Source organism: Hypanus sabinus, chromosome 2, assembly GCF_030144855.1.
Source record: "Hypanus sabinus isolate sHypSab1 chromosome 2, sHypSab1.hap1, whole genome shotgun sequence".
NCBI classification, from domain to species: domain Eukaryota; kingdom Metazoa; phylum Chordata; class Chondrichthyes; order Myliobatiformes; family Dasyatidae; genus Hypanus; species Hypanus sabinus.
In genome coordinates this window covers 106621647-106633682 of record NC_082707.1, presented here as the reverse complement: position 1 = coordinate 106633682, position 12036 = coordinate 106621647, and the positions used below count along the sequence as shown (strand labels likewise).

Below are 12036 nucleotides of genomic sequence, written 5' to 3'. Positions count from 1 at the left end.
CACCTCTGCTCCGTCCGCCACAACAGATAGGATCTCCTGGTTGCCACTCACTTCAACTCTCCTTCACATTCCCATTCGGATATGTCCATACATGGCCTCCTCTACTGCCATGATGAGGCCAAACTTCAGTTGGAGGAACAACATCTCATATACCGTCTGGGTAGTCTCCAGCCCCTTGATATGAACATCGAATTCTCCAACTTCCGGTAATTCCCTCCCTCTCCCTTCCCCCATCCCACCTACACTGGCTCCTCTTCTAGCTGCCTATCACCTCTCAGGACTCTGCCTTCTTCTACTACCCATAATGCTTTCCCCTTAGATTCCTTCTTCACCTCTCCTGCCTATCCCCTCCCTGCTTCTCCTCCCTCCCCCCACCCCCACCTTCTTTATAGGGCCTCCCTCCCCCCCACCTTCTTTACAGGGCCCCTGCCCCCTCCTTCCTCAGTCCTGACGAAGGGTCTCGACTCAAAACGTTGACTGCTCCTTTCAACAGATGCTGCCCGACCTGCTGAGTTCATCCAGCTTTTTTGTACATCTAGACTACAGGACAAATAGGTTCCAGACAAAAAGGAGAAGGATGACAAGACAAGTCAACTTCAAATATTGAGAGAGGTGGTGAATTTAGTCAAAAAAAATGTTGGGCGTAAAGAGCTGAAATCAACTAGAGCACTTAAGGATTATAAAGATGCTAGAAAGAAAACAGTAATTGGGAGATCAAGGAACGTTATTGGCAAGTTAGCTTAAAGAAAATCTCAAGACATACTATACAAGGGGTGATTGATAAGTTTGTGGCCTAAGGTAGAAGGAGTCAATCTTAGAAAACCGAGCACATATATTTTTCCACACAGTCCCCTTTTACATTTACAAACTTAGTCCAGCGGTCGTGGAGCATACAGATCTTGGACCTCTAGTAAGTGTCCACAGCAGAGGTGATTGATAAGTTCACGCCTAAGGTAGAAGGAGATGAGTTATACAGCTCTTGTTACAAGCACATGCAGTTCAACTCTTTGAGTGATTATGCAGAAAGTTTGAAGTTAATAACTCATCAGGACTGATTGATAAGTTTGTGGCCTACGGTAGAAAGAGATGAGTTATTAACTCAACTAGAGCTCTTCAACGTATGCTCCACGACCGCTGGACTAAGTGTGTAAATGTAGGAGGGGACTATGTTGAAAAATAAATGTGCTAGGTTTTCTAAAATTGACTCCTTTTACTTTAGGCCACGAACTTATCAAACACCCCTCATACATCAAGAGCCAAAGGATAACTAGGGAAAGGGGGGGGTGGGATTTATTAAGCTTAAAAGAGGTACTATGTGCTTGGAAGCAGTGGATGTGGATGAGGTCCTACTCTGCGTAAACACGAAGTACACTGCAGATGCTGGGGTCATAGCAACACGTACAACATGCTGGAGGAAATCAGCAGGTCGGGAAGCATCTGTGGAAACAAAGTCAACGTTTCGGGCCGAGACCCTTCATCAGGACTGAAGAGGGAGGGGGCAGGGGTGCTATAAAGAAGGTGGGGCAGGGTGGGAAGGAGAAGGTTGGTAGGTGCCAGGTGAAAAACCAGTAAGGGGAAAGATCAAAGAGTGGGGGAGGGGAAGCAGGGAGTGATAGGCAGGAGAGGTGAAGAAGGAATGTAAGGGAAAGCACAAGGAGGCAGAATCATGAGAGAGGTGATAGGCAGCTGGAGGAGGAGGCAGAGTAAAACTGGGATGGGGGAAGGGAAAGGGAGAGAATTACCGGAATTTGGACAATTCAATGTTCATGCCAAGGGGTTGGAGACTACTCAGACAGTATATGAGGTGCTGCTCCTCCAGCCTGTGTTTGGCTACATCATGGCAGTAGAGGAGGCCATGTATGGACATATCCGAATGGGAATGTGAAGCAGAGTTGAAATGGGTGGCAACCGGGAGATCCTGTCTGTTGAGGCGGACGGAGCAGAGGTGCTCAATGAAGCGGTCCCCCAATCTGCGTCGGGTCTCACCAATGTAGAGGAGGCCACACCAGGAGCATTGGATGCAATAGATGACCCCAACAGATTCACAAGTGAAGTGTTGCCTCACCTGGAAGGACTGTTTGGGGCCCTGGATGGTGGTAAGAGAGGAGGTGTAGGGACAGGTGTAGCACTTATGCTTGCAGGGATAAGTGCCAGGTGGAAGATCTGTGGGGAGGAACGAGTGGACCAGGCAGTCGCGGAAGGAACGACCCTTGCGGAAAGCGGAGCGGGTGGAGAGGGAAAGATGTGCTTAGTGGTGGGGTCCTTTTGAAGGTGGCAGATGATGCGGAGGATAATATGCTGGATCTGGAGGCTAGTGGGGTGGTAGGTGAGGACAAGGGGAACACGGTCCCTGTTGTGGTGATGGGAGGGTGGGGTGAGGGCCGAAGTGTAGGAAATGGAGGAGATGCAGGTGATGGCATCATTGATGACGGCAGTAGGGAAACCACGATCCTTAAAGAAAGAGGACATTTGAGATGTCCTGGAATGGAAAGCCTCATCTGGGAGCAGATGCGGCGGAGGCGGAGGAACTGGGAATAGGGAATAGCATTTTTACATCTGGCAGGGTGGGAAGAGGTATATTCAAGGTAGTTATGAGAGTCAGTGGGTTTATAGAAGATGTCAGTGGGCAGTCTGTCTATAGAGATAGAGACCGAGAGATCAAGAAAGGGGAGAGAAGTGTCCAAGATGGAGCAGGTGAATTGGAGGGCTGGGTGGAAGTTGGAGGCAAAGTCGATGAAATTGACGAGCTCAGCATGGGTGCAGGAACCAATGCATCCCATGCCCTCCACCTCTTCAATAACTTCCAGTTCCCCGGTCCTGACCACTTCATTTTCCAATCCTTATACACTTCCATTCCCCATCAAGAAGGCCTCAAAGCCCTCCGCTTGTTTCTTGACAAAAGACCTCACCAGTTCCCCAACACCACCACATTCCTCCGGTTGGTGAAACTGGCACTCACACTTAATAACTTCTCTTTTGGCTCTTTCCACTTTCTTCAGACCAAGGGTGTAGCTATGGGCACTCGCATGGGCCCCAGCTATGCCTGCCTCTTCGTGGGTTATGTGGAACAGTCTATGTTCCAAATCTATACTGGTACTGCTCCCCAACTTTTTCGCTGCACTGAAGGATTCTGCTTCAGGCATGCATGCTTAGCTCAATGCTCTGCTCTACTTTATACCCATGACTGTGTAGCTAAGTACAGCTCAAACACCATTTGCAGATGACACCATTGCTGTCAGCAGAATGTCAGATAGTGATGAGGAGGCGTCCAGGGAGTGAGACAGATTGGCTGGTTGACCAGTATTCCAGCAACAACCTTTGCAAGACCAAGGAATTGACTGCAGTCTTCAGGAAGCAGAGGTCAGGAAAATGTGCACCAGTCCTTACTGAGGGATCAGCAATGGAAAGAGCGAGTAGTTTCATCTTTATGGGCGTCAACATTTCGAAGGAACACTCCCAGCCCAACACATTTTTTTTTAACTTTTTTTAATTGTATTTCAAATAGTTACAAAATAAAAGTAATGAAAAAAAATGTATATTACCCATCCCGCCTCCCCTTAACCCCTCCCCCAGCATCCCTATAGAAAAAAAAGAGAAAGAAAGAAAGAAAGAAAAAAAAGAAAGAAAGAGTGCCTGGATATTGGAAGATCCCCACATGCTCCATGGAACTCGCAATAACTTTAATATATATATTTATTTCTTTCCCCAAATAACCAATTATTTCATCTTCGGAGCATCTATATATTTAATCCTGTCTTTTGTAAATAAGGGCGCCAAATTTTCAAAAATGGTTCATATTTATCTCTTAAATTATAAGTAATGTTTTCAAGTGGACTTTTTCAAATTTCTTTCTTCCAACGATCTATACTTAAATATGTATCCGATTTCCAAGTAACTACAATAGCCTTTTTGGCTACTGCCAATACAATTCTTATAAATTCTTTCTGATATTTATTCAATTTGGGTATCGGTTTTATCCCTTCAATATCACCTAATAAAAATAATATTGGATTATGTGGAAGTTGTATTCCAATAATTTGTTCCAATAAAACTCTTAAATTTGTCCAAAAAGGTTGAATTTTAGAACAAGACCAAGTAGAATGTAAAAAAGTACCAATTTCTTGGTTACATCGGAAACATTGATCAGATAAATTTGGGTTTAATTTATTTATTTTTTGTGGTGTAATATATAATTGATGTAAAAAGTTATATTGCACTAATCTTAGCCGGACATTTATTGTATTTGTCATACTCTCAAGACACAGTCTTGACCAATTTTTTTCTTCAATTTTAATATTCAAGTCACTTTCCCATTTTTGTCTTGATTTATGGACTCCTTGTTTAATTGCCTGTTTTTGAATCAAATTATACATACAAGAAATGAATTTTTTAATCTTTCCTTTTTGAATTAAAGTTTCTATTTCATTAGATTTCGGCAATAACATTGTTTGACCTAATTTTTCTCTTAAATAAGCCCTTAGTTGAAAGTAACAAAAAAGAGTGTTGTTTGATACTTTATATTTATTCTTTAATTGATCAAATGACATAAATATACCTCCTTCAAAACAATCACCTATATATCTAATCCCTTTTTGAAACCAATTATATAAAAGTTGATAATCCATTGTAAAAGGAATAAGTCTATTTTGAATTAAAGATCTCCTTGCTAATAAGGATTTCTTTATCTCATCGTCAACATTTATCTTATTCCATAAGTCAATCAAATGTTTTAATATAGGAGATTCTTTCTTTTCCCGTATCCATTTAGATTCCCATTTATATATAAAATCTTCTGGTATATTTTCTCCTATTTTATCTAGTTCTATTCTAATCCATGCCGGTTTATCTTTCTCAAAAAAAGATGCAATAAATCTAAGTTGATTTGCTTTATAATAATTCTTAAAATTTGGAAGTTGTAACCCTCCTAGATCAAATTTCCATGTCAATTTTTCCAACGATATTCTTGACATCTTACCTTTCCAGAGGAATTTCCTCACATATTTATTTAACTCTTGAAAAAACTTCTGGGGTATTTGTATTGGTAGTGATTGAAATAAGTATTGTAATCTAGGAAATATATTCATTTTTATGGTATTTACTCTACCTACTAATGTTATTGGTAATAACATCCATTTATCAAGATCTTCTTGAATTTTTTTCAATAGTGGTAAGTAATTTAATTTATATAAATTCTTTATATCATTATCAACTCTTATACCTAAATATTTTATACCATTTGCCGGCCATCTAAATTGGGTTATTAATCGACATTGACTATAATCTCCTTTAGTAAGAGGTAAAATTTCACTTTTATCCCAATTTATTTTATAACCTGATATTCTCCCATATTCTTCTAATCTATAGGATAATGTAATGGGTTTGTTAGATAAAGCAGAACATCATCAGCAAATAAGTTAATCTTGTATTCTCCCTGATTAACTCTAAAACCCTTAATATCTGGGTCCACTCTAATTAACTCAGCTAATGGCTCTATCGCCAACACAAATAAAGCGGGTGATAATGGACAACCTTGCCTCGTTGACCTTGTTAACTGAAATGGTGTTGAAATTTGACCATTTGTCACTACTTTAGCTTTGGGATTAGCATTTAAGGTTTTAATCCATTTTATAAAAGATACTCCTAATCCATATTTTTCCAATACCTTAAATAAAAAATCCCATTCCAATCTATCAAATGCTTTTTCTGCATCTAAAGCAACTGTCACGCTCATTTCTTCCCTCTTTTGCGCTAAATGAATTATACTAAATAACCGAGTTACATTATCTGCTGATTGTCTGTTTTTAATAAATCCTGTTTGATCCATATGTATTAATTTTGGTAAGTATTTAGATAATCTGTTAGATAAGATTTTTGCTATTATTTTATAATCAGTGTTTAATAAAGAAATAGGTCTATATTATGCTGGCTTTAAAAGATCTCTCTTTTTTTGGCAATACTATTAGAACAGCTGTCGAAAAAGATTCTGGAAGTTTATGTGTTCTTTCCGCTTGATGTATTAACTCCATAAAAGGAGGAATTAATAAATCTTTAAACTTTTTATAAAATTCAGGCGGAAAACCATCTTCTCCTGGAGATTTATTACTTTGAAGTGATCCTAGGGCTTCTTCGACCTCTTTCAATGTAAAAGGCATATCTAATCCCTTCTGTTCTTCCGTATTTAATTTTGGAAGAGTTATTTGTGATAAAAATCTTTCTATCTTGACGTTGTCATTTTGTGATTCTGATTTATACAACTCAGAATAAAAATTCTTAGAAGTTTCATTAATTTCTAAAGGTTTATAAGTAATTTTATTTACTCTTGTTCGAATCGCATTTATTGTTTTAGAAGTCTGGTCTGTTTTTAACTGCCATGCAAGGACCTTATGTGATCGTTCGCCTAGTTCATAATATCTCTGTTTAGTTCTCATAATTGCTTTTTCTGTTCGATATGTCTGGAGTGTATTATATTGTAACTTCTTACTAATAAGTTGTCTTCGTTTTTCTTCTGTCATATTTCTTTGAGATTCTTTTTCTAATTTTGTAATTTCTTTTTCCAATTGATCTATTTCTATCATATATTCCTTTTTAATTTTAGAAGTATAACTTATTATCTGAACTCTCAAGTATGCCTTCATTGCTTCCCACAATATGAATTTATCATCAACTGAATGTGAATTTGTATCTAAAAAGAACTGAATCTGCTTTTTCATAAAATCACAAAAATCTTGACGTTTTAGTAACATTGAATTAAATCTCCATCTATAAATTGATTCCTCTTTATCTGTCATTATCAAAGGAGAATGATCTGACAATATTCTCACTTTATATTCCACATTTTTCACTCTATCTTGAATATTCGTTGATAATAGGAAAAAATCTATCCTTGAATATGTTTTATGTCTATTTGAATAAAATGAGTAATCTCTTTCTTTTGGATTAATTCTTCTCCATATATCAATCAAGTTTAAATCTTTCATCAATAATAGAGTTAATTTTACTACTTTTGATTTTGTGACCACCTTTGTTGATCTATCTAAAACTGGATCTAGACAAAAGTTAAAATCTCCACCTATTAATATTTTGTCATGTTCGTTAGCCAAATTCAAAAAGACCTCTTGTATAAATTTTACATCATTTTCATTTGGTGCATAAATATTCATGAGAGTCCATAGTTCCGAAAAAATTTGACAATGTATAATTACGTATCTCCCCGCCGAATCAATTAATACGTTTTGTATTTTAATTGGTAAATTTTATTAACCAAAATTGCAACTCCTCTCGCCTTTGAATTAAATGAAGCTGCAATAACATTTCCAACCCAGTCTCTTTTTAATTTCTGATGTTCTTTATCTGTTAAATGTGTTTCTTGTAAAAAAGCTATATCTGTTTTCATTTTTTTAATGTATGTTAGAATTCTTTTTCTTTTTACCGGTCCATTAAGCCCATTAACATTAAAACTTAAAAAATTCAATAAATTAGTCATTATTTTTAATTATGTTACTCCAAGCTATAATAATACTTAATCTTTCAACTTTTGTGGTACCTTGGGAAATCTTTTTAAAATTCTTCAAGTTGCTATGTGTGTCCCCACCAATCATCCAGGCAAAAAGATAGAAGAAAAATAGAATATAAAGAAAAAAACAAAATACCCCCCTACTAATGTTGTGAAAAAAAAACACAACATTACCCCCCTCTGTTGTACGGGTCATGGCAATCGCCATGATTACACACGAGAATCCCGCAGAAACCGGTCCAAAGCTCCCCAGCACCCCCGCAACATAAAAAAGTATATACTTAAGAAAAAAATACTATTCTCAATTAGTGTTTCTAAAATTTTGCTTTTCTCCTCTATATTATCTTTAAATGTCCATCACTTCTGTTCACTGTCTCTATCTTCATCTTTAATCCATTACGTTTGGAAGTCTCTATGTATAATTAGCCACTAGATGGAAGTTCTTGTGCGAACACCTCCGCTTCTCAATAATCGGAAAAAAATCTTCTTTTTCCCTCCTTCAAAAAAATTATCAATGTTGCTGGGTGACGCATCATAAATTTATAACCTTTTTCCCATAAGGCTTTTTTCGCTGGGTTAAATTCCTTCTTTCTCTTCAAAAGGTTATAACTTATATCAGGATAAAAAAGAACTGGTTTCCCTGCTATCATCAATGGCCCGTTTCTATGTTTGGCTCTTTGGGCAGCCGCCTTCAGGATCTTTTCTTTATCTTGGCATCTTAAGCATTTTATCAAAATTGATCGTGGATTTTGACCAGGTTGAGGTCTTGACCTTAAGGTTCTGTGAGCCCTTTCTATCTCAATTGGAGTTTCTCCTTCCATTTCCAATTTTTCAGGGATCCATTTTTGAAAAAAACTTATTGGATCATCACCTTCTTCATCTTCTTTAAGTCCAACAATTTTAATATTGTTTCGTCTACTAAAATTTTCAAGCTTATCAATTTTTTCCATAAATTGTTTCCTTTCTGATGTCCAAGCAGTATTCTCATCTTCCATTTTGTTCATTCTTTCAACCATGTCTTCCGTTGTAGTTTCCAAGTCTATAATTCTCTTTTCCATTTTTTCCTGTCTCTTTGTCATTTTATCAAACATAATTTCCATATTTATCATTTTTTCTTTGATTACTTTTAATGTGCCTAATTTACGCATTATTTGCCTCAAAGTCTTTTCTATATTTCCAGAAGAACTTTTATCTCCATCTCCGTCTGATCTTTCCAGAGAATCTGACTCTCCCTCAGATTCACTTTCACTTTCAGTTGCAGTCGTATCTGAGCTTTGCAGTTCTGGTTGCTCCCGTTTGCGCATGTTCCTTCCTTTGCACTTGCGTAGTTCTCGTTGGTCTTTTCCTTCAGGAATGTCCGATGTTGCTGCAGTTTCCTGTTCTGTATCGCCGGTGGTATAATGTACCTGAGTCCGCGGTTCTTCGGTAGAAGTGGGCCTTGGTTCTGATCCAAGTTGCTTTGTCTTCCCGGTAGTGGTTTTCTTCATCTTCTGTTTTTGAGGCATAGCTTGAAACAATCTGGAGTAGTTTATAAGTAACTTTTAGAAAGTATTGACCAACTTTTCTTCACTTAAACATTAATTTATTGATTTTTTACGGGAGAGCTGTGTTCCAGCGTCTCGATCCTACGTCATCACGTGACATCCCCCCAGCCCAACACATTGATGCAGTCACAAGGAAAGCACATTAGTGGTTCTACTTCATTAGCAGTTGAGGAGATTTGGTATGTCACCATATAGTCTTGTAAATTTCTATAGACTTATGGTGGAGAGCATTCTGATTCCATCACAACCTTGTTTCGAGGCTACCAATGAAAGGGTCACAAGAAGCTGAAACAGTTGCACACTCAGCCATGGGCACAGCTCTCCTCACCATCAAAGAGCAGTGCCTCACGAAGGCAGCTTCCATCATTAACGTCCCTCACCATCCAGGACACGTCCTCTTCTCATTACTACCTTTGGAGAGGTGGTACAAAGGTCTGAAGACCTACATATATTCAATGCTTCAGGATCGGCTTCTTCCCCTCAGCCATCAGATTTCTGAACGGTCCATGAAGCCATGACTACTACATCATTATTCCTTTTTATTGTACTATTTATTTTGTAATTTATGGTAACTTCATGTCTTTGTTACTGTTACGGCAAGACAACAGATTTTACATCACACAAGGCAATAAAAATGGTCTCATATTGTAAGCTCTTCCAAGATAGGACCAATAGTGACTTATCTGATTGGATTCAGAATTGGCTTGCCCATGAATGATAGAAAGTAACAGTCAACAGGACATAACCTGGCTGGAACTCTGTGACTTATGGATTTATCCTGGGATTTCTGGTTTTTGAGATTAAAAATAAATAATCTGTATGAAAAAGTGGATGGGTGGGTTAGAACCTTGCAGACAATACAAAAAACTGATGTTGTGCATCATGGAAAAGATTGCCAAAGAATACAGCAGGATATAGATCAGTTTCAGGTATGGATGGAGGAAATGACAGATGGAGTTTACTCCGACTAAATGTGCACTGCTGTAGTTTGGGAACTAAATGTGAATAGACAGTACACTGTTAATGGTAAAACCTTTAACACAGTATTGATGTACAGATGGGACTAGGGGACAACAGCACCCTGAAAATAGCTGTACAGGTTGGTAGGGTGTAAAGGTGGCGTATGGCATTACTGCCTTTATTGGTTGAGGCGTCAAGTTCCAGAGTAGAGAAATTAAGTTACAGATTTATTCAATTCCAGTTGTCCCATTATAGAAATAATGTAGAAGTTTTCAAGAGGGTGCAGGTCCATTAGGACTCAACCTGAATCAGAAGCATGCAAAACAAGGAGAGGTTAGTCAAATTTGAGTTTTCTCTGAAGAGGCGGATGCTGAGGTGAGACATGATAAAAGTTTGTAATATTATGAGAGGTGTAGATTGTAAACAGCTACACATACAGAGAACTCAGCAGGCCAGGCACTATCTATGGAAAAGAGTAAACAGTGGACATTTCAGGTCAAGGCCTATCATCAGAACAGATGAGTGGGGCAAGTTTTTTTCCACACAAAGAAATAAGTGCATACATGGAATGTGCTGGCCAGGATGGGCCATGGAGGTAAATCTGACAGAGGCTTTCAAGAAGCAAATAAATGGGCAGAGAATGGATGGGTTTGAACATATGTGGAGAGAATTTGATTAGTTTGACATTTAATTAATCTGACACAACGCAATTGCTAAATAGCCTGGTCTCGTGCTCCAACCTCATTCTGATATCAACTTGATAGGTTGAATGTGGTGAAGTGTTGTGACAATTTGATGGCATTCATGTTTGTTACAATGATATTGGGCTGATGATCTATCTTCTCACAGAATACTTACATCAGTAGCTCAAACGTCTACCTTTATAAGGCGGACAATATAGGATCCTGATAATATTGTATGCACCCCGGATTATATTACAGAAAGAAAACAAAGGCACTGGAAAAAAAAGAGCAAAAGAAAAGGATATGAAAATAGATAACAACTCTCAGGCAACACTAACTAACTCATTTCAGCAGCAAAAGTAGATCAAGAGGTGACAATCATCTTCAAAATTACAAAGGGGGATTCTTCACTAGACAGAAAGCATGGCAACAAAACTTACGAGAAATCAGGTACAAGCAAGATCACTAAAAATTAGCATTACAAATGGTGTGAGATGATAAAACATATCACCAGCTGATGATAGAGTGGTATTACCAAAAGCAACACAAATATGAAAGAGACACAAACTGGGCATGCATTAAGATGCAAAAAAAAACTTGCACAGAAAACAGTTATCGGCTTGTCAACGCAGATGAGTAGTAAACTCTAGTTACTTAACTTTATTTAGACTGATATAACATTTGCTCATTTACCTTGGTGCCATAACATCAAAACCACATTCCTTCAGAAGTCAAGAACTCAAAACACAGATAGTGAAACTTAAGTTAAACGTATTACTAACTAAATCATTGAGAAATATTTGTCCATCCAAATAACCAAATCTTAACTTCACACAAAGTATTTACCTCAACCTTCTTGTTCAGCCTGTTGAGTTCAGACAGGCTCGCTTTCCTGTCTTGTCTGTCCTTCATGTCTTCCCTCACTTCCCTGAAATGCCATCTCTGCAACTTCTGATAGCTTTTCTTCAGTTTCTCAATCTTAAAGAATGAAAGTTCGAATGCATGTTACTCCACACATCTTAGCAGTGGAGTGATAAGACTAGCTTAGCACAAAACTCTGATAAATGCAGCTAGACAAGCAAGGTAGATTGCCCAATGTGTAGGTCTCCATTAGGAGTCATAGACCATGGATTTGCACCTTGGAAAGTTTCCAGGTGAGCCTGGGCGAGGCTTTTTTTTAAATGGAAGACCAGCAGTTGCCCAAGCTGCAAGTCTCCCCTCTCCATGCCACCAATGTTGTCCAAGGGAAGGGCTTGGCACCGGTGTCGTCGCAGAGCAACGTGTGGTTAAGTGCCTTGCTCAAGTACACCCGCAGCCTCAGCCAAGGCTCGAACTA

The 12036-nt window shown here is 38.3% G+C and overlaps 1 protein-coding gene across 11 annotated transcripts in view; it reads right to left on the bottom strand.

Moving 5' to 3' along the window:
- Positions 1-12036, bottom strand: part of LOC132381790 (centrosomal protein of 63 kDa-like) — a 156306-nt gene that overhangs the window by 104718 nt on the left and 39552 nt on the right. For all 11 annotated transcript variants that reach the window (XM_059951400.1, XM_059951427.1, XM_059951369.1 and 8 more), the window contains one exon: positions 11547-11678. In XM_059951400.1, coding sequence (XP_059807383.1) covers positions 11547-11678 — 132 coding nt within the window. The remainder of the gene's footprint in view (positions 1-11546; positions 11679-12036) is intronic.